This window comes from Lonchura striata, chromosome 8 (assembly GCF_046129695.1).
Source record: "Lonchura striata isolate bLonStr1 chromosome 8, bLonStr1.mat, whole genome shotgun sequence".
Classification (NCBI taxonomy): Eukaryota; Metazoa; Chordata; class Aves; order Passeriformes; family Estrildidae; genus Lonchura; species Lonchura striata.
This window is the reverse complement of record NC_134610.1, coordinates 34,453,130-34,471,236: the sequence shown is the minus strand read 5'-3', so window position 1 is coordinate 34,471,236 and position 18,107 is coordinate 34,453,130. Positions and strand designations below refer to the sequence as shown.

General features: G+C 43.6%; 1 protein-coding gene across 1 annotated transcript in view; it reads left to right on the top strand.

Annotated features, from left to right (window-relative positions):
- Positions 1 to 18,107, top strand: part of ERBB4 (erb-b2 receptor tyrosine kinase 4) — a 595,862-nt gene that overhangs the window by 380,492 nt on the left and 197,263 nt on the right. Inside the window, exon 4 of the mRNA XM_031505345.2 lies at positions 15,149 to 15,283. Within this exon, the coding sequence (XP_031361205.1) occupies positions 15,149 to 15,283 (135 nt within the window). The remainder of the gene's footprint in view (positions 1 to 15,148; positions 15,284 to 18,107) is intronic.

Here is an 18,107-nt window from a genome sequence, read left to right as displayed (position 1 = left end):
GGAGGATACTAAAACTACATACTACTTTCTCTAACACAATTTGTGACCCTCTCACGAGTCCAGCCCCAGGTGGGTTGGATTGGCCATCAGGCTCAAACAATCCTCACCAGAATCCAATCAAGCACTCACCCCAGGTAAACAATTCTCCAAACACATTCCACATGGCAAAAACAAGGAGCAGAAATAGAAATTGTTTTCTCATTCATTTCTCTCTGTGCACCTCTATGAAAATCCTGAGAGGGAGAAAAATGTGCTTGCCACAGCAGGGTCCACTGGGTCCTGGCAACACTGCCAGGGCACTCTTAGATAATATTTTGCATCCCAGACTGGTAAAAGTGTGACTCCAGAGCTCTCAGAGTGACTGCTGGAGCCCTGGGCACTTTGTGCCTCTTGTGCCAAGTGCTGGCAGGCAGTCAGGGATATTTATCCTTTTAAGCAAAGGGCTGGAGTGAGGTGCCACTCCTGCCAGTGGAAGGGTTTGGACACAGGGAGGAGCCTGAGCTGGGCTTCCTTATCCAAATTCTTGCTGTCACCCAATCCTTCTTCCCTGGTGAAGCAGCCTACCCCTTCCCAGAGAGTTTCACAGCTGGCAAATTCACTGGAGAGATGGATCCAGGGGGAGGTGGTACCCTCAGCTGAACACTGAGCCCCATCCCAAAGTGCTGCTTCTCCAGCCTTGGGAAAGGCACAGGAGGAACATTGCTTGTCACCTGCCAAAATTCCTCAGCTCCCCTGGGAAGTACCTGGCAGGTTTTGGGTGAAAAATAACCAAACATCTAAAAAATCTAAAAACTGCAGACTGGAGTTGGCAGCACATGCACCTTGTGCAGTGGCCCAGTGGGAGTTTTGTTGAACCACTGAGGGGTGTTAAGCTAAAAGGGTTAGAAGGGTTAGCTTTGCTTTCAAAAAAAAAACCCTAAAAAAAAGTGTCTTGCAAACACCCAAACCTGTAATTAAGTCCATAATTACTAGGATGGTTTTTAAGTGGATGTTGGTCCAATTAATGTGAGAAAATGAGCTCTTCCCAAAATGCACATGTACCAGCACTGTCGTTTCCAGAGATCACTCAGCCAAAAATGAGGAGACAGCCTCTAAGAAGGTGTGGGGAGGGTGGTTTGGGAGCCTTTTTATTTTGCTCTCCTGTCACTGTGCTCATGGAATTGGTTATTTCCTCTGAGCACCCACCCAGGTGCTCAGCGTGTGTGGGACTGTGTCTGGGAGACTGGCTGGTAAATTTGACAGGCTTTTTATTATCTTTATTTTCATTTAAACATTGACATCACATCTCATTGCCTTCTCTTGGCTGTAATTAAAGATCCTGTGGAATTAAGAAGCATTAAATGCCTTGAGATTCCAGCCTTGGGAATTTGCCCAGAGGCACACAGCTTACAGGCCTTCACTGGGCTTCACTTTCCAGGAGTACCTCCCCCTCCCCTGCTTCATCCAAGCCTTTGTACAAAGGAACCATCTTTTCAATTTTGCTAATTAATTGCTCTTGCCAGCCAACAGATGTTTTGTAGCCTTTGAAGATCAGGCATAGCAAGGTTTATAAGTTCTGCAGCATTACACTGCCTATGCAATTTGAACAAGGACACCTGAAGCTGAAGAGAAATACAGGTTATTAAAGACAATAATTCCAAAACCACCATCCCTCCCTATAATGGATTGGATGAATATTCCCATCCCTTTACCAATATTTTTTAAGTTCTGGGCATGGTGCTCCATGGGCTGAGAATTACATTATCATTCAGGAGATCTTGTAGAATGATTTATTTGTTTATAATTTGTGATCTTAAAGGCTATGGTAAGAGAAACCACAAAGGTAACCTTGGGCAGTGCAGGGGAAGAGATTGAGGATTGAATCTGACTTGGCTGGGCCCTGAGGCTGGGAGAAGAGTTGCTTTGGTTCCCCCTCAGCAGCTCTGCTCACATCCCATGGGCTGTTCAACTGCTCCTCCTCTCTCATGTGGGGTTATTTGGGAAGGGCTTTGGCAAAAAAATGACTAAGACTTGTTCTTCTTGCTAAGGATAGCAGTTAGTACAGCAGAATTGGTGGGTCAGGGCACTTGATCTTCCCTCCTGTTGTCTACATTATTAAAAATGATCTCACTGAAACAAACACCATCAATCAGTGCCAGCTGCAGTTTAGCAGGGGTGTAGACAAGGACAAACCACACATTTGCTGCCTGCAGAGAGAGACTGTTTGGGCTGGTTTAACTGCAGTAAAACACTGGAAGCAAACTGATCCTTCTGCCAGGAAGAATATATATTCTGCTATCAAATATGGCCAGGAAGGCAGCCCACACTCCTGGATACTGAGCAGGAGTGGGTCAGAAAATGCCACTGCTGAGAGCTGAGGATGTCCTGTTGTTGGAGACAGATCTCACTGCAGTTTGATTTGTGTCACAACAGCATCTCTCCTGATTTCTGTGATCTCTCCTGATCTGCTGCAGCATCACTGAGAGCACTTTGGGTTCACTGCAATTCCTCTGCTGGGGGAAGAAAGGGGTGTCTTAGGAGAAGGTTTGTTACCATCAAAAGATGTGGCTGGGCCTGATCCCCAACAGGCTGCAGCTGTGAGATGACAGCAATGAGCCAGGGAGTGCCCAGGGGCACTGAGCAACCACCAAAGGGCACAGAGGGCACACAGGGGCACTGCAGCAACATCAGGGGATAAAAGGTTGGGCTGAAGGACAAGAAGGGCAAAACCTTGCAGCCTTCTGAAGTGCCCTGATGTCGCTCTGTATGGGCAGGTGCCTGAAGCCTTCTGATGTGGTGAGGTGTTACTGTGTATGGGCAAATGCTTAAAGCCTTCTGAAATTGTGTGCTGATACTCTGTGTATCGTGGCCGTCTCAACTGTGATATGTGCTGTGACAGGTTTTTATTGCTGCTTTTAAAAAGCCAGAATGGAGGGTGAGACATTGTTAAAATTAGGATTGGTAGAGGATGAGAAGGGCTCCTACTTAAGAGCAGCTGGAAGAACTAGGGGACACTTGAGGAGAGTGATGGTGGTCTTAAAACAGGGAATGCACTCACCCTGAACTATCTCTTGTGCTTAGCACTTTGTCACCCACTGCTTAAGTTCCCTGTATCCAAAGTGGTTATTTTGGCATGAATTCACATGTGCTTATTTTCCTCACCTGAGTACCTGGTTCAAGGTTAATAGTTTGTCATGGTTTGACACTGGGCAAACTTTCAGGCACCCATGAAAGTTGTTCAGTCACCCTTCCTGCTACAGCAGGGCAGAGGAGAGGGGAAAAAATGAACAAGGTGCTTGTGAGTTGAGATAAGGACTGGGAGAAAACACTTCAAGGGCAAAACAGACTTCACTTGAAGTTGCAAAGTGAATTTATTACTCAAAGAATCAGAGGAGGAGAATGAGAAGTAAAATAAGCCTTGAAAACATCTTTGCTTTCCACAGCTCGGGGTGGATCTCTGCATCCCTGTGGATCCCCAGGGGCTGTTCATGGATCTCTGCATCCCTGTGGATCCCCAGGGGCTGTTCATGGATCTCTGCATCCCTGTGGATCCCCAGGGGCTGTTCATGGATTTCTGCACCCCTGTGGATGCCCAGGGGCTGTTCATGGATCTCTGCATCCCTGTGGATCCCCGGGGGCTGTTCATGGATCTCTGCATCCCTGTGGATCCCCAGGGGCTGCAGGGGCACAGCTGCCTCACCATGCTCTCACCACAGCCTGCAGAGGAATCTCAGCTCTGGCCCCTGGAGCAGCTCCTGCCCCTCCTCTCCACTGACCTTGGTGTCTCCAGGCTGTTTTCCTCACATGTTCTCACCTCCTCCTCTTCTCTGGCTAGGAGAACAACTGTGCCCCACTTTGTTTTGATTTTCTTCTTAAATATGTTATTCCTGAGGCTTTACCATCTCTCTCACTGGCCCAGTTTTGGCCAGCAGCAGGTCCATCTTTGGAGCAATCAGGGATTGGCTCTGTCAGACATGGTGGCAGCTTCCAGCAGCTTCTCACAGAAATCACCTCTGGCCTTCCCCACTGCCAAAAAACAGACTGTGCAAAACCAACACATAGTTTAAAGAAAATTAGCCTGAAATCTGAATGTTTTTTTCAGTCACATTGTATTGGTTTCCACTGTTTCACTGTTACCTTATGACAGATGCACAGAAAATGGCCATAATAAGATCAAAAAGGTGTGGTCAAATGTGACATCACAGAAAGCACGTGAGTTCTGGGGACAGAGAACTGTTAGCAGGAACACATTATCTGTGTTACCACAGAGCCTGTGGCTCAGGCACACAGACAGGCTCCCTGACACCCCATCAGATCTGAAACCTGATGGAAATGTGCCTTCAAAAGCAAGCAGCTGGACTGACAGAGACCTCTTAGCAATTATGGCAGTTGAAGGGGGAAAAATAGGAGCTGGGGTAGTAGAGACTCAGACTTTCTCAAATCTATGAATTTACAAAGGAGGCCTTACTGCTGACTGTGATTAACATGCATGTGCCTCACTGTACAGGCCTTCTTTTGGTTAGCTGGCTGTCCCCAGCCACAGCTCTGGGAGGGCAAGTGCAATCTAAGGTCTTAGAGATGCCAGGAGGAGGATTTCCATGTCATTTGTCTAGTTTCAGCACAGGAGAGCCAGGGAAAGGCAGAGGCACCTCCTACCTTAGACAAATTTCAATTAAAATTCCTTTTTGAAGAGTCAGCACTGTATCTCAGGAGAGGTTAACAGCGTGGCATAGAAATGTGAGAGCATACTTGAACAGATCCCATCCAGAAATTTGAAGCTCAGCAGACACAGACTCCTCTCCTCACGGAGCCCAGAGAAAAGATGAGTTGGGTTATGCAATTGCTGGAGCTGGCATAAAACCAGCTGCATGCCAATTACTAGCCTGTATGCAAATACTTGTACTGAAATTCAGGATGCAGCTGGACGTGGGTCTGGGCACCCTTCCAGGATTATTCCCAGCCACATTATGGCAGTTTTGAAAGAGAAGGGCTCTATGGAGGCAGTAATTTTTTTACAGCCTTTTAGAAAACGGAGGAAAGTATCACTACATCCAGATCTTGACTGTTTTTTTCCAAAGAGAGAAGGAATTTCTGCCTGTTGATGCCAATCAGGATGTACTTGAGGCACTGGCACTCCAAGACAGGAGGCCATCAGTCTGGTTGCCAAGTTGAAGGCCTGAGTGCCAGATGTGCTTGGGATGGAAAGCAGCCTGCTTGCTTTGTCAGGAAAGAGTTGGAGAATGCACCACCAGATAATGCCAGGGCTGAAGCTCTTGGGGGTGCTGCAGGGAAGCCCTGCTGAGGTTTCTGTTCCTGCTGCTGCTTGACTTAGTGAAAAACGCCAATCACTTGGTTTTCAAAATTTTAAAAGTTTAATAATAATAAAATGGTTATAAAAATAATAATACAATTAGAGTAATAAAGTTTAGAGTTAGGACAATTACAAGACAATAAAAAGCAAAGAATTATGGACATCCAGATACTCTTGAACACTAAGTCATGAAAAGCATGACTTGTGAACAAAGGAATCACCCTTAAACCAATACACTTGTTGCATATTTATACATCCTTCATGGTTATGCATGCATTCTATTCTAAACAAGAAACTCTTGTATGTCAACTATTTCCTTTAATCCCCTTGCATCTTCGAGTCTGAGCAAGGCCTGAAGAAATTAGCTTCTTCTGATAAGAAGCCATAAATTCCTTTTCTCTGGAAGATTTAGGTGTTCCTCAAAGTCAGTATCTCATTCCTAAAAAAAAACTTCCCCACATACATAGTCTCTATTTTAACATTATGTTAAACCTAAAACTATATTTAACACAATACTTAAGAGAATTAATACAGCATAACTTTCTAACATTACACATATAATATTCATTGTAACATTTGCGAAAAGCCAATCATAAAATATGTATTTTTCACAACTTCCATGTGGAAAGCTGGCCTGGATGCAGCAGCCATGCCAGACAAGCTGCCCTGCAGCATTTACTCACCTGGAAAGAGCTGATGCCAGGAGAAAAGGGGTGTGGCAGCCTCACAGTTCCATATCTCAGCTGATGGAAGGGATAGATTGAGAGCTGCCACCAGGACACATCAAACATGATGTGATCATTTGATCAAAATATTATATAGCAAATGTCCTGGCAAGGAGGGCTTTTAAATGCTTGGTTCTGTCTTGGCAATACTAAAGTGAATCAGTCAAAGAATGCAGCCTCATCCTGGCTGAAGAAATGAGATGAATATCCTGTGAGCAGAGAACTTTGTGAAAACTTCAGGGGAAAAAGTAAAAGTAAGTTCTCTCAGTGCTATTTGTCAAATTTGGCCCACAGAGATGATGTGAAATGTCAGATACTCTTCAGTGGGGAGGTGGTTTCTTTCCAGGTTGTGTTTGGCTCAATGGACCTCGTATCTATTACATGAACTTGAGCATCAGTTTCCTCTTTTTCTGCCCTGAGTAGGACCCTCTCTCCAGTGCTTCCCCATATTTCTTCAGATTCTCTTGAATGTTGTCTGCCTGCCCTTGACATCAGGGAAGGAAGGAGGTGGAGTGAGTCCCTGTTGGAGCAGAGGGACAGTAAGGTTTAGGCTCCTGTGTCTTCCACCAGAACTCTGAGCTGTCAGAGGTGAAGGAGGATGGTTGAAGAATGCACCTGCAGTCTTGACACCTGGACTGGTGGCTCACTGAAGAGTTTGTGGAATAATCTGCAGCTGGTGGAAATGCCCTGGAAGCCCTAGGAAGCTCTGCTGGCAGTACCTCGTGTTGTTGTGGGGCCACTCACCTGGAGAAGCATTCCAGTCACAGCAAAAGCTCTGGAGAAATGATGAGCAAAGAGTCAGGAGAGGTGGTTTGGTCATGTCTCAGCTGATCAGTGTGATGCTGTAGGGCATTTCAGGAGGGCGCACAAAGTGACACTGAGGTTTGTTCAGCCTTCACTGAACAAATTTGGAGGGTGCATGATGCAGAAAACAAGGGTTGTGTTGTGAAAGACACAGGCCAAGCAAGTGCTGATACAGCTGCTTTGGGTCATTACACCAGAGTATGTCCTGTAGGATGCTCACTGGTAAAGATAACCAGGCAGCAGGAATAAATTCCAGCGCTGTCAGAGCCTCCAGGTTTTCTGGAGCCTGTTGGGATACCAAGGAGACTTTGCCCTGTTGGTGCACCCAGTGCACAACACACCATCACGTCCTGTGCTCCTTCTGTGAAAAGGGCAGGGAAAGATGGTTTGGTTTGGCTTCAGAAAGTTTTAATAATGTTTGAATACTTGGGTGTCCTGGCTGAAACCCATACTCAGAAGTGTGGTTTTTGGAACAGCTGGAAGGAAAGCACTGCCCAGGAGTGGTGTGCCATCAGAAGAGGCACACAGCAGTAGCAGCTCCCCTCTTCATCAGTGTGCTCCTGTAACTGGGACACAGGTATCCCCATCAGGGAGGGCTGAGACACCTGGGGATGAAGTCATGACTGCTGTGAAGGAGATGAGTGCTCATTCCTGTTGGCATATTGCTGCTCTCACTGGGCACAAGAGTGTCTTCTGGGGTGAGCCAGCCATGTGTCACTCTCTCCCTAGACAGTAATCTGAAATAAATCACTGATTCTCTCCAGTGACTTAAATAAATGCAATTTTCTTTTTGCTCACCAAAAATCAGAAGATTGAATGGCAGCAGTTTTGTCATTCTTAGTCCACGCGTCCCCTTTGCATGAAATGGGGGACAGTGACACAGGTTCTGTATTTCAAATGCTGGAGCATTTCTTTATACATGCACATGGTGTGCTTTTAAATACATGTCGTCTTCCAGGTGGGTGGTTTGTATCACCAAATGCTTACTAGCAGGTAAAATTTTAAAATGAAGTATGCTTTGATAAAAATTGAGGGAATTGCTAATGGAGTGTTGTGAGTACTGTGGTAGTAGATGATTAATAACTGTAGAAGGAAAAAATAATTTGGGTTGGAAGTAATATCTGGAGGTCATCTGGTCCAATCTTCTGCTCAAAGCAAGGTAACTTGAGACAAGAATCAGGTTGTTCATTGTTTATTAGACTCTCTAGAGATGGAGATAGCACCAATTCTCTGATAGGTCTGCTCCAGTGCTTAACCACACTCTAGCTGGGAACAATACTTTTCTCAATTCTAATCAGTGTTTCCCATGTTGCAGCTGGTGCCTCTTGTCCTTGGGCATTCTGAGAAGTCTGTGTTCCCTTGTAGTCTTTCTTTAGGTAGAAGCTGGCTGTAACTAGAGGTCCCCCTCCCCAGTCATCACTTCTTCAGGCTTGTTCTGCCTCTTTCCCTGACTTGGAGCAGCCCACAGGAAGCCCCTTGGATTGTTCCAGTTGTAAGGTTTATAACTGTAAGGTTTATACCTGTCAACCCCATGAATTATACTGAGCAAACAGTAAATCAAGGCACTTGGCTTCTAACACCAGGTTCAGAATTTGACTGGACAGAGTGAGGCAATTAGCATCTCATCCTGAAAATTAATATCCCTGTAACAGAGCCAGTATATTACAGGAAAGCTCCTCCTGCAAAGTCAACAGGGTCAAACAGCTTTTGAAAAGCTCATGATGGGAAAAGAATGAGGTGGGTAAAGCTGTAAACAGGTAGTGCTGCTCCTGCAGTTACCATCTGCAAAGGAAAAGGCAGGGCTGGGGCTGGTCAGACAGTGTCTGCCTGGTTATTTAGCATCAAGGACATGTAATGCTGATGGCAGGGATGTGGTTAACAAAGGGAACCTTGATTTGAAGCTCCCTCGTCAAAGCACAGTAATTACCACGGAGCAGAAAGCCTCCTGCAGAGTGGAGGGGAAGGAAATGATTTAAATGTAAAGCTGGGCCTGGGTACTCCAGGGAATCAAGATCCAAGTAGGCAGAAGCTGCTGTGCTCACTGGGAGTAAAGGGAGAAACCACTAAGATCAGTGAATCTAGCAGGATTAGGGACAGAGACCATTTCCTTTAGCACAAGCCAAGTGTACTGAGTGAAAAAAAACTACACTTCAGGACAGGACTGTTTCTGAGGAGCACAAGTATTGTAAAGGCAGGTGAACCCAATGGGAAGAAATGACCATGTCTGACTCAATTCAGAAGGCTGAATGATTTCTTTATTATAACTATGCTAAAATACATTAATATACTATATAAAAAGGAAGATACTAAAACTACATACTACTTTCTCTAACTCTCCACAACTCATGACCATCTCTGAGAGTCCAGCCCCAGGTGGGTTGGATTGGCCATCAGGCTCAAACAATCCTCACCAGAATCCAATCAAGCACTCACCGCAGGTAAACAATTCTCCAAACACATTCCACATGGGAAAAACAAGGAGCAGAAATAGAAATTGTTTTCTCATTCATTTCTCTCTGTGCACCTCTATGAAAAATCCTGACAGGGAGAGAAATGTGCTTGCCACACAGAAGCACATCTTAAACTGAGTTCACACCCAAGTGCTTTCTTCCCTTTTGGATGGGTTTGGGGCTTTTGTGTTCCTCGTTGGATTCAGATGTTGCTTTTCTCTTCTGTAGTATTTTGGATCACTTTGTCCATGCACAGAACCCTCTGGGGCCATGTGTCTGACCCTCTGTGCCCAGGGGGTGCAGGGTGAAACCGTGTCCAGGAGCCTGGCACAGACTTGCACACACGTACAGGCAGTTCCCAAAGGAAAATGTGATCATGGAACATAGCTTGTAACTCTGGGATGTTCATCCCTAAGGGATGGATATTTTGCAGTGTTTTTTCCTTTTACAAAGTTAACCAGGCAAAACCAGGACACCAGGTAGATGATTTGGTGTCTTATTTTAATAAGGCATGAATCTGAGGCATGCACGCACAGAGGAATAATCCAAGTACAAATGCCTTCTCTGGCTGAACCTGTTCATGAAATAGATATTCCCTTTGGGGAGATGGCTACAGAAGAGTGGCCCAGAGCCTGTTGTCCTCTAATGAAGTAGCTGAATGGTTGCAAGAACCCTGTGAGCCTGTCTCCACACACCTCTGTGGTGAGAAGGGTACCCCATCCAACTCAGTGAAAGGTAATCATATAATCCATTTTTTATTTAAGCAGTAAAGCAGGTGGCTAGGATTAGAAGATTTATGCTCAGGCTCTACAATAAGTGGAAATAAATATTACGCTCAGGCTCTACAACCCAGTGTTCTTAGTTATTGAGCAGTTGGAAGTACAAACCCACAGGCTGCACATAACACTGATTGCTTCTGATAGAAATAAAGAATATCTTGCTGTTACCGTCAAGCCTTGAAACTGACTTCCAGCTAATGACCCAAATAAACTGTACTTGAAATTGTATAATTGAGATCGAAGGCTGTCTGGGGCTTCTGGCTTGGGATATAGATTCCACATCCATGAGCTTTTCAGTATGGTCATTGAGCTGAAATGGAGAAGGTTAAAACTCTCATTTTCATTACCAAACACCCCCATCTCCCAATACAAATGTGACATTTCAATTTTGCACAGTCCAACTCTTCTTAAATCATCTGTATAAAAACTTCAGATCTTGATTGATGATGGATGAGCTATTGTCTCCTAAAGCACCCAGTTCTCATTACCCTTTAAGACAGGGCTTATTAATGATGGACCTGAAGTGCTTTCCCAGTGGATCATCAGCAGTGAACTGTGCTGAGGGATCAAAAGACTTGGTTTGGCATGAAATTTCCAGGCCTAAGCTGTTTTCAGATGATGCATTCAGCATCTTGGGTGTGATAGCAGAAGAGATCCCCATCACTGGGATGTTTATGTAAAGATGCAGCACTGTCAACCTGCAAAGGTACTTCAGCCCTAGTGAGGCTGACCTTGGAAATTCAGGTGTCATCAGCATGTGGTATATAATACATACATGCAGGATATACCTGTATATGGTGGGGTGTAAAAGACAGCTGCTTCCTTCATAGCCAGCTTGAAAGGTGTAAGATATAGTCTGGTTTGCTTTTGAAGTGGTTGGAGTGGACTTACCCCAGTTTTTCCTAATTAACTCCCTCCCCTTTGCCTGCCCACTTCAGAACTAGCTCCTTTCCCTCTCACCATGCCATCTTCCAGTTCCTAGTGCCAGCTGATTTTGCAGCACCAGAGAAGAGCTTTTAATTTGCAACCTGGAATAGCAATAGCCATTTTATAACCATTTTTGCAACAATTTTAGAAACGGATTCTACAGCTAAATAGATGTTTACAACCCCCACTGCACAGACACATACATGAGTAACTTTCACTCTAGGATACATTACAGAAGGAGAACATGTTTTGCCAATTTAACCCACGTTAGAAATTGGATAGCAGAATATAAGGGATTATGCTGTACACCAAAAAAAGGTCAGCTCAATAAATTGCCCTTTTAAAAGGTGGAAGAAGAAAAGTGGTTTCCCTCTCTGATCTAAGCAGATGCCACCCTTGCAGAACCACTGTCCCCTTGCAGTGATTGTGTGCCTCGGGTGGCTGAGAATGTGTTTCCATCAAACTCTGAGTCCCTTTCTGAGCTTGGCAGCCTAAGCATGAGCTGGGTGTGGTGTACCTGTCTGTGTTCCTGGCACTTCATGTGAGGTGCTTGTGTCTCTTGCTTGCCAGAAACATTTCCATCCCTCCTGTTAGTATTGTGTGGTAGGTTACCAAAGTCTGTGGGAATGTTTCTCCAGCTAATGAAAGCAAGAAAATAGCAACAGGTAATACAGTTCTGATTTGGCTTCCTGAGTAAATAACCATTTAAGAGAATTTTAATAATATGCAGATATAAGTTCCCCACAATAATTTGAGAGTAATAAGCAAAATAATGACAGAATTCAGTGGCAAGGACACATGCTGATTTCTTTTCGTGTAACTTTGGTTGCAGAATTATACTGCTTTTAAGCCAGTAGAATAGTTCTAATAAGGAAGGTGATAAGATTTGTCATTCACTTCAGAATCAAGTGGCAGAAGCCCTTGATGCTGCTCCTTTGTAGGGGCTGCAGCCCTGGTGCCAAACCAGGAGAATGTGGTACTCTGAAGTGTTACACTTTCCAAATATGTTCAAAGTTGTCTGGCACTTCTAGGAACTCTTTTCCCTAGTGAGTCTTGTGCTTAGAAATCCCTCTTTTGTACCTTGATGTCCCTGAGCAGGGTGGATGCCCAGGGGTAGGTAGCACTTGCTGCTAGCGGGGTCAACATTTTTCCAGTGTCACAAAAAATTGTTTTAGAAGACAAAAATACTCACCCCCAAATGGTATTTAAAGTATGTTTCACTGTGAGCATTCTGGTTTGGGGCTTCTCTGGCAGGAACTGGCTTCTTTGTTTACAAAATTCACTCAGGGACTTGGCATTTTTTTCTTCTGCTCCAGCTTTGGAAAGAGTTGAGCAGAGAGGCACCTCAGGTGCTGCACACAGGAGAAGAAACCTCTTTTTGCCTGGCTTCCACTGCTGCCTGCACAGGCAGAGATCCTGCCTTCCTCCTCCCGTTCATTGTTTAACTTTATCTCTCACTTTCAGGGCTGTAAATTAAAATGAGATTATGACTTTATGATGATGAGTTCATTATACAGCAGCTCTATTGTATATTGATTACAGTTGTGCTTCATTTGCTTAACATGTAACAGAGTTTATTAGCTCTTCCCAGGCATTGTTCTTGCTAAGAGAGGGCAAAGAAGTGCAAAATGCATTTTGAGTTGAAGTCAGTGAAGCCAATGCATCTGTGCTGATTTACACACACCGAGGACTTGGTGTAAAGAAAAGGAGGTTGGGTTGGGAAGGTGGAGTGGAAATGAATCTGGGGCCCAGAGAGCAGGAAAAGTCAACCACAAGTGCTCTAAAGATTGTGCTAAACCTAAAGTTTGAATCTAAATGTTGATCTCAGTGTTACTTAATATCCACAAGAACCCACCCTGGATATTACTCAGGTGGGCTGGCACCTCAAAGCATCAATAACCCGGAAACTTTAATTCTGTCACTGGTGAAAAATGGTGCAGTGCAGGGAAATTGGGGGGACTGTATCCCATTTTTGGGAAAAAGCAGCAGAAACAGCGCTTGCTATTCAGTGATGAGGCAAGTCAGAGCATTTTTAGGCTATTTTTAGTAAACCACAGTTAAATATGTTTGTTTCCCTGAAGTATAGTGTATGATACGCTTCCTGGTCACCTTATCCTGAAAAAAAAAGTCTTTCTCCACAAATTAAAACTATTAGAATTACTTTTAGATAGAGATCCTGCTATACAAGAATGTGTCAAAGTTCCTAGCAGGAAAGAAACTTGGATAGGTATTGTCATGAGGGGGTGCTCTTGAAACCCAGAAATTATTCCAGTTCTGTGTGCCAGCTGACAGAGGAGCCAGGCAGAGTTCTGTGTGGGAAATGGACTTGTAGAGAATTTTCAAAGCTTATAATATTGTATATAATATGCATTGTAATTACAAAACAGTTGGCTTCTGATTGCAATAGCATGAATTATAGCATCTGTATTGTCTCACCCTTCACATGAGACTGAAAATAGAATAAAAATTTTTAAAACACCTCTCAGTTACCCCATGTCTAAGACAAAAAAAAGTGCTTAATCCAACAACTGTGTGTCTGTTTAAGAAGATATAAATGCAGATTTTACTGTTTTACACTGTTTTTATGTTATTTTTAATCAAAATCTGGGTCATAATAGATTAGGTAATCCGGTGTAGCTGGGACAACACAGAGAAATCATCACTAATCATGATTTTAGGTGTTTTGCTAAGTCCCTCTTCTCCCCAGAGCAAAATTGTTAACAGATGCTGTATGGTTTTTTCTGTGATCATAAGAATATTATACAGACAGATCATTGCAAGATCTCTAATCTGGACTGATTTTCTGTATCAGATTCTCATTGTTCTCATTTATAAGCCCCTTTTCAATGAAAAGCCAAGCTTTTAAACCAGAGGTTTCTAAGAAATAGTAACACTGATTAATATGATGTATTTACAGATGATCCTTTATTTAATATATTCCTTGATTGGGGGCTGCTTCATTTGCATGCTGTGACCTGTAAACCCTGAAATTTAAAAAAGAAGCAAAACAGAGTCGTTCTTTTCATGGTGTGCGTGTAAAGGTTTGCATTCCCACTACAGCTTTTAAAGGTTTTCCTGGCAGATGAGGGTTATCAGACTACCTTAATCAGGAATTATTCTTCATGTCTCTGTGAGAAGTGTGGCACTCCTGGCTCTACAGCACCACTTCATGTCATTCCAAGGTGTCATTAGTAACTAACCTTCAGCATTTCTCTGCTGAGGCTTGAAGCTCTGACACTGAAGGTTTTAGACTCACATTTCCTGTTAACTTTCATGAAAGTCACAGGCATTGTCTCCTGCTTTGGAAATAAAAGAGACAGGTTAAGTAGAGGAATTGTGAATTTGAGCAAGGATTTAAGGGGTAAAAAATAAAAAAGCTTTTGCTCAAGAGGAAACTCTGGTGCTACAACCAATGACTGTAAGATCATTTTCATGTTGAGATTAGATGAATTTAATCTTTAGAAACAGGGCAACAGAGTGGGTTTTTAAACAAACTGCTATAAATATGAAAATAAAAAGAAAACCCAAGAACCCCAACAAAAAGCACAAAAGCCCCACAGCCAAGAAGAATCCCAGAACTTTTGCCTGTTTAAAAACCATCTCTAACACAAAGCTTCCAGCATGGCATGTCCATAGGAGTTTTGCACCACAGTGATTGAGATTTGGATCGTTGCTTGGAGTGTTTGGGTGTTTTGGATGATGGTATTACAGCAGCACAGGCTGTAACACAACATCTTCCCCAGACCTTGTGCTGAGTGGCCCCTTCTGGTGTCCCGTGGGCTCATCACAGCACAGCTCCTTATTGTAAGTTTTAAGCCTTTCTGCAAATGAATGAAATGCAGTATAGTGTGATTGATTGCTTGTGGCTTTAAAGTCATTTAAGTGTTGAAGGTTATTTTACCCACAAAATACAGAACTGTTCCATACGTGATCACACTGGAACAAGAAGGAAACAACTGTGTGTCAGTCTTCATCAGGTTTCTTCTGAATGTGAATAAAGGGTTCCTGTTTACAAATCATGTGAGCTGCTTGTCCTCCAGTTTTCAGATTATTAAATGAGAATTTTTTTTGCATTTAAATTTCGTGCTCCCTCTCCAACACATGTTTAGCAATAGATTGAATCAGCTGCCTGAAAGTCTTACAAGTACATTGTTCTCTTGTTCTTCTGCACAGAGATACTGAATGGAGGGGTCTATGTTGGCCAGAACAAATTTCTCTGCTTTGCAGACACCATCCATTGGCAAGACATCGTGCGTAACCCCTGGGCCTCCAACTTCACCCTGGTTCCAACCAACGGCAGCTCAGGATGTAAGTACTGCTTTTATTCTCAGCCTTGTCATCATGGAACTGGAGAAATATGGCCACAAGTTTTCCCTGATCCTCTGGTGGTATGGAGAATTATGTTGGTAAATTTTCCTTTCATTGTTCCCCACATTTTTCTAAGTTTGTCCACTGCTTAAAGGACCACTTAGTCTGCTCTCAAAAACAGTGTCTGTAAAGGGTATTTGTGAACATCATACATTTTCTGAATTTTCTCTCATCTGTTTTCTCTCTCCTGCATTTTCTTTTTTTTTTCCTTTATTGCTGAAGCCACTGTGGTGCTGTGGAAGCACAGACATTGATGTTTGCTTTGCATTTGTTCCTGCTGCTCAGTCTGCTCCTTGAGCCACAATGGTCTGTCTGTGGCACCATAATTAGCTGCTGGAGTAATTATGGTGAAAGCTCATGGATATTCTGACTTTAGATGAGAAGTGAACCTCAAAAAATAGTTAGCCTGTTGTCTTGTGTGTATATTGTTGAAGAGAGAGAGAGAGAGAATTTGCAGAGGATGGGGTGTTCTTCACAATATAAGCAAACATTTTCTGTTCTTTACTATATTTTCTTTATTTTAATTCTTTCCATTCCAAACTTGAAATATCTGTGTGCTTAGGGTTTCTCTATTTCCTTTCCCAAGAATTATTTGCCTTCAGTGAATCATTCTTAGGATTCTTGCAGCAATAATGAGTTGTAGTGAATGGTGGTGACAGGATACAGTGTTTAAGCAAAATATTCCATAATGGAGTGAAGTGCATTCAGAATGAATGCTGTGCTGTTAAACAGTTCCAATACTGAAATTCAGAGACAGGCTGGGAAGAAGTTTATGTCACGTGTCAAAGGTGGCACCACAGTAGACATTTTGTTCTGAGCATTCCAGATTTGGGGACATTCTGGATTGCTTTCCATATCTGAAGGTGTCCCTCAAGGATGTATAAATGAAACATGGCCTCTCTAAATTTCACTACAGCCAGGAAACATTTCATTTCTTCTGTTGTATGTTGGCAACTCAGAAAAAAAAAATGTTCAGACTCTGGGTAGGGACCATTTGATGAGTCCCCATAATTTCTAAGCAGCAACTTGTTTTTAACCAGGTGCTTTGTGGTGTCATTGATTTTCTAGAAGGCTGGCTTGCTTTTGTATATCTCATCTGCTCCCCTTAATACCAGAGCACAGGTACTTGTGATGAAGCTTCCTCCAGGAGCCTGCCAGGCTGCACTGCTCCTGGACATCCCAGCTCCAGAGCTGAGCCTCCTCACTTCTGCCTTCTGCCTGGAAACTTGGGGGAAAAATAGTCTTATTTGTATCTTAAAAACCCTCATCACTGCTGATAATCAGTTCTAGGTAGAGCTGATGAAACCTTTGAAGGTGAGGGAATGCCTGTCCCCTTTTAAGAGTCATCGCTTCAAGAAAAAAGTCTTGGTTCTTACTCTGTTTTGTTCTGTTATTGGGTTTTTCTTTTAACCTTTCCCAGTTCTTCAAGACAAATGCTTTTGCTCTTTTAAAAAAGCAACAAACATCAATAATATCTTTTTGGGTAACAGAAGTTTAACAGATGATTTCAGAAGAACTGGAACAAGATCCATTCTGAGTACTTTTAGAAACACACCCTTAAAGCAAAGGTGGCAGATATTAGTGCCCACACACAGCTAGATGAAAGAATGTATGGAGCAAAATCCAGTTTTCTTCAAACTTTTTTTTTTTAATTCCTTTTGAGTTGTTTTGAAATATAGGGAAGGAACAATTTGTGCTTTGCCATTTATACTTGATAAATAAGATAAACAGCATTATTTCAATGATTGAGAGCTATGTACCAAGTCAGCTTCATTAAGATAGCCTCCCAAATTTTACTGTTTTTCCTTACTTGGGATGGAGCAGTGCACAACTGGACTGTAATTTAATAAACATAAGTCTCTTCTGAGAAACCTGTTTTTATTATATCATGCATGTTTTTTATACATTCTTACAAAACTCCTGAGTTTACACTTGTTGGTCACAAGACACAAACACAAAGTGCTCATTGGAATAGGCAGTTGCAGGTTTCTCTTATTTTCCCTTCTTTCCCTCTTGGTTTCTATGTCAACGACCTTGGTAGAAAATTCTTTCAGGGGTAAACATGGATCCTCTTATCAAACGTCTCTCTGGCTCCCAGAAGTGGCTGTAAAACCTCTTGCACAGCTGGCAGTGAATGTGTGCAGGGACAGAGGCTGTGACCTGCCCTGGGTGTCAGCATCTGGCACCTCATCCAAACGCAGCACCCGGCACAGTTTGGTGCTCTGGTATGGCTGGCATTGTTTCCAGCCATCAGCAGAGGACAAAAAAACACCCCCAGAAGTGTCTACATGTCCAAAAGAGGAGTGCCCAGCCTGAGAGATGCCTGTGCTTGCTGGGCTTTGGCCATGGCCAGAGTGGCTGCAGCAGGTTGGTGTGAATGCAGTGCCACACCAGGCACAGCTGGGCACAGCCCTGCCAGGGAGCTGCCACTGCAGGTGCCCGTGCTGTCCCCATCCCCAGCCAGCTGGGAAAGCTGATCATGCTCTGACTTTAGGGATAATTTCACTTGAACCCTCCCTCGCTGCTCCACTGCAATCAGCAGAGGAAGACAAAAGGCTGGGATGAAAGGAAGAGGCTCCCAAGTAAAATCAGTCCCCTGCCTCTGTGCCTGTGTCATGCCTTGGAGCTGGCAATCCTGGCAATCTCCTTCATTCACATCAGTGCTAGGCAGAGGAGAATATGGCCAGTGCACCCTGGGAATAAAGCTCCTCTGATTCCCTTCCTCACAGGCTTTCATTGTCACATCAGTGCTAAGGAGCCAGCT